Raw genomic sequence first — 3,272 nt, 5'->3', positions numbered from 1 at the left:
CCCCCCCACTCGAGGCGACAAAAAACCCTCCAAGAACCCTCGACCGCATCTGTAGGTGCTAGTAGGCGCTTATCGCTCAGTGTGTGTCGTGTCGTGCCTGGCCCACCGAAGGATTAGAGTTCCTCGTACTGTGGTGGAGGCCGCGAGCTTTTGCTACGAAATACTTCGCGGGATATATTCTGGGGTTGTTGTGTCGTGTGTGTTTTTTCCCCCTTCTCCTTGCGGATATATATATATATATATATATATATATATATAATATCTGAGTTTTTTTTTTTTCTCTACAAGGTTATTCTTTTGTGTTAGTGTGCGTGGTTATGTACTGTGTGGGAAGTGTAAAAGTGGATCTTTCCCATCACCCCAGCAAGGTAATGATATGCTAGCTCTTGTTTCTATGTCCGTATTCACTTTGTGCGCTTTTGATAAACTCCGCGTATGTTAGTGATGCCCCATCAGTCCGGATTTTGTGACCTTTCTTTTCCTTTTCTTTTGCTTGTTTTCTGACTTGGTTTTCTTTTATGTGTCTTTATAGATGTTTTACTGTATTTTCTCAATAGAAACATTGTCTTTTTGGCAGGTTTGTTCTTCACTTTGTTTACATTATATTTCTTGTTTTCTCTTTGGTTTATTTTTATTTTTGATGTTTTGTTTTATTTTTTAAAAATTCATTTATGTATAGTCCTGACTTCTCAGGTGTTTCAGTTGTTTCCTGTGGACCTACTATTTGCGACCTCAGTGTTTTCTTGTTGTATTTCTCCATTTTTTAACAGTGAAAATGTGACTTCTTCTTGAGCTCACTCTTTGTTATGAACTGTTTTCACAGGTATAAAAATAGAATACGCCGAAAAGCACTGAGGTCACGTATTGCTTTCGGACTTTTTTTTGTTGTTATGAGTGTCTGCTTATTTTTGTTGTTGTTTGTTTTAATTTTTACTTGCTTGTTGTGGGTGGTTGGTGGATGCTCTTGTCTGTTTGTTCGTTCTTTCTGCCAAACATCTATCTGTCTTCTCGCCAATAACACCTCTAAATTTCGGCACTCTTTTTTTTTCTTTCAAGTGCTGTAAAACTCGTACAGGAACTGAAAAGAAAACTTGCTTGTTCTTCTCTCTTCACTGTCGCCATTATAAGAACACTAAGGTCAGACAAAACAAGCGGGTGGTTGGAGGGCGCTACTGATAGGTTCTTTCTGACCCCCCCCCCTCTCTCTCTCCCTCCCCCCCTCTCTCTCTCCCTCTCTCTCCCTCACTCTCCCCCCCCTTTCTCTCTCTCTCTGTCTCTCTCATTTTTGACTGTCTTGTTTTTCCCCCTGAGCTTAATTACCATTATAATAGTGCTGATGCGCTTTTCTTTACTCAAACAAGTAAACAGAGCACGCGTTGCTCTCATTTACATACGATTGGTCCCGATGTCTGGATAATCACGAGACGGTTCAATAAGTGCACACTCGTATGTACCTGCATAAAAATGTAAAACAATAACAGATCAGTCCGATTTCATGCTGAGGCTCCCTGCTTTCCGCTTTCACACCTGTGAGCCAAGGTAAGCCGGGAGATTTATGAGAGGTAAGCTGTTGGCTTTTCTGATGTATTATTTCGGTCCAATAGCTCGGAACAAAAACAGAAACACTATGATTATTTGGTTCAACGACAGCGTTACATATTATCCCGTGTCTGAAGATTCCTGTGGTCAGTGTGGTTTCTGGTGTGGGTTCATGTGATTTAGGAGGCAAAGTGCCTGGCTGTATTTGGCATTCAGCTTCCCAAACATCGTATGACGTGCGACAGAATGAAAGAAGAAGACACATACTCCTTCAAGTTGACCGTTTTATTACGATATGCATATACATGCTGTTGAAATAGAATCCGACTTTGTGTGGAATACTGTCGTGAGAGTTGATGGTTAGCGGGCGCTCTGGTGTGGTTTGCTCATTCTGTCCTGTCCAACATCTGTCTTCATTTACTCGTCTCCTTTCTTTCTTTAAAAGTAAATCTATAGTAACACCTGTAATCTTCGTTGCTTATATGACATTACTCTATTGGGAGTGCTGCAAAACTCGTACTATAACTAAATCTAACTTGTTTGTTTCAGATTTCACAATGAGACATGCACCTGGACTTCCAACGCTGTTGTGGCTGAGCTCCGATACTAAGCAAATATTTCATGGAGCCTGAGCCTTGTCTATTGTGAGACGAACGAAAATGCTGATTTGAGACCGCCGTCGCCTCCTACTTATAGTAAGCCTTGAGTTCGATGTTCGTCTGACTCCAATGTCCATCTGACCCCAATGTTCATCTGATTCCCATCATGGTCAAGATGAAACATTCCTATGGGTCTCGGCGTCGCCCGCGAAGTTTGAGCATGGATAGCGTCAAGCTCTTCGCCGGGTCCTGCCTTTTCGTGTTCGTCATGGGTAACCTCATCATGCTTCAAACTTACCACAGTTTTGTGGCACCAAAACCGGAAGGAATCGCCGGCAAAGGTGGCGTGGACCTGGATGCTGGCTCCCCCTTCTTCAGATCTGAGAGAGATTCTTCTCGACGCGAAAGGAGAGATATTTTTCGTGAATTCGCGGATGAATTTTTGCCGAAAATTGTCAACATCGGACAGGGGGATATTGGGGAGAATCAGTATTCTGTTATAGAAGGACGGGTGCGGAGGCTTATGCAAGACGGGGGTAAAGACTTATTTGGAAAATTGTTACAAAAATCTAGACTAAAAGAATCAGAACGGAACTTAGTTTTTAGAAATTCAGCATCGAAACTGCCGGTGGATATTAAAGATCTTCCCAGTCAGGGCTACCCTCATAGGGACCATCTACTTGACTGTTCGGACATTGAAAAGATCCAGAACATGCGCTACATAGGCGGGGGCTGGACCAAGGCAGTGTATCAGGGAGAGTTCCAAGGCCATGGGGTGGCGGTCAAGACGGTGGATATCAATGGACACGACGTGAACCGGTGCCTGGGAGACGCCCGGAATATGTCGTACTGTTACCACAGAGCGGCGCGGAAAATCATCAAGGAGATTGTACTGCTACAAGCTCTGGTAGACGAGAACGTCATCAAGGTACGTACAAAGAAGCTGCCTTCAGCACGGAGTCTCTCTCCTTTTCCATGTCTTTTTTCTTCTCCTGTAATATGTTCAATGTTTGTTCAACCTGTCAACCCCGACTGTCTTTTTAAAAATAAACAATTAGTCAAACCCTAACATGCACACAAACACCCCTTTAACACCCCCCCTCTGTCTCTCTCTCTCTCTCTCTCTCTCTCTCT

General features: G+C 43.2%; 1 protein-coding gene across 1 annotated transcript in view; it reads left to right on the top strand.

The window, feature by feature from the left end:
- The first annotated feature begins 283 nt into the window (after positions 1-283).
- LOC101863402 (extracellular tyrosine-protein kinase PKDCC) overlaps positions 284-3,272 on the top strand; it is a 39,279-nt gene continuing 36,290 nt past the window's right edge. The window contains exons 1-2 of the mRNA XM_005090737.3: positions 284-368; positions 2,089-3,066. Coding sequence (XP_005090794.1) covers positions 2,305-3,066 — 762 coding nt within the window. The 5' untranslated portion in view covers positions 284-368; positions 2,089-2,304. The remainder of the gene's footprint in view (positions 369-2,088; positions 3,067-3,272) is intronic.

The sequence above is a fragment of the Aplysia californica genome, unplaced genomic scaffold (genome assembly GCF_000002075.1).
Source record: "Aplysia californica isolate F4 #8 unplaced genomic scaffold, AplCal3.0 scaffold00021, whole genome shotgun sequence".
In the NCBI taxonomy this organism is placed as follows: Eukaryota; Metazoa; Mollusca; class Gastropoda; order Aplysiida; family Aplysiidae; genus Aplysia; species Aplysia californica.
Note: the sequence above shows the minus strand (reverse complement) of the source record. Positions and strands in the feature narration are given on the sequence as shown.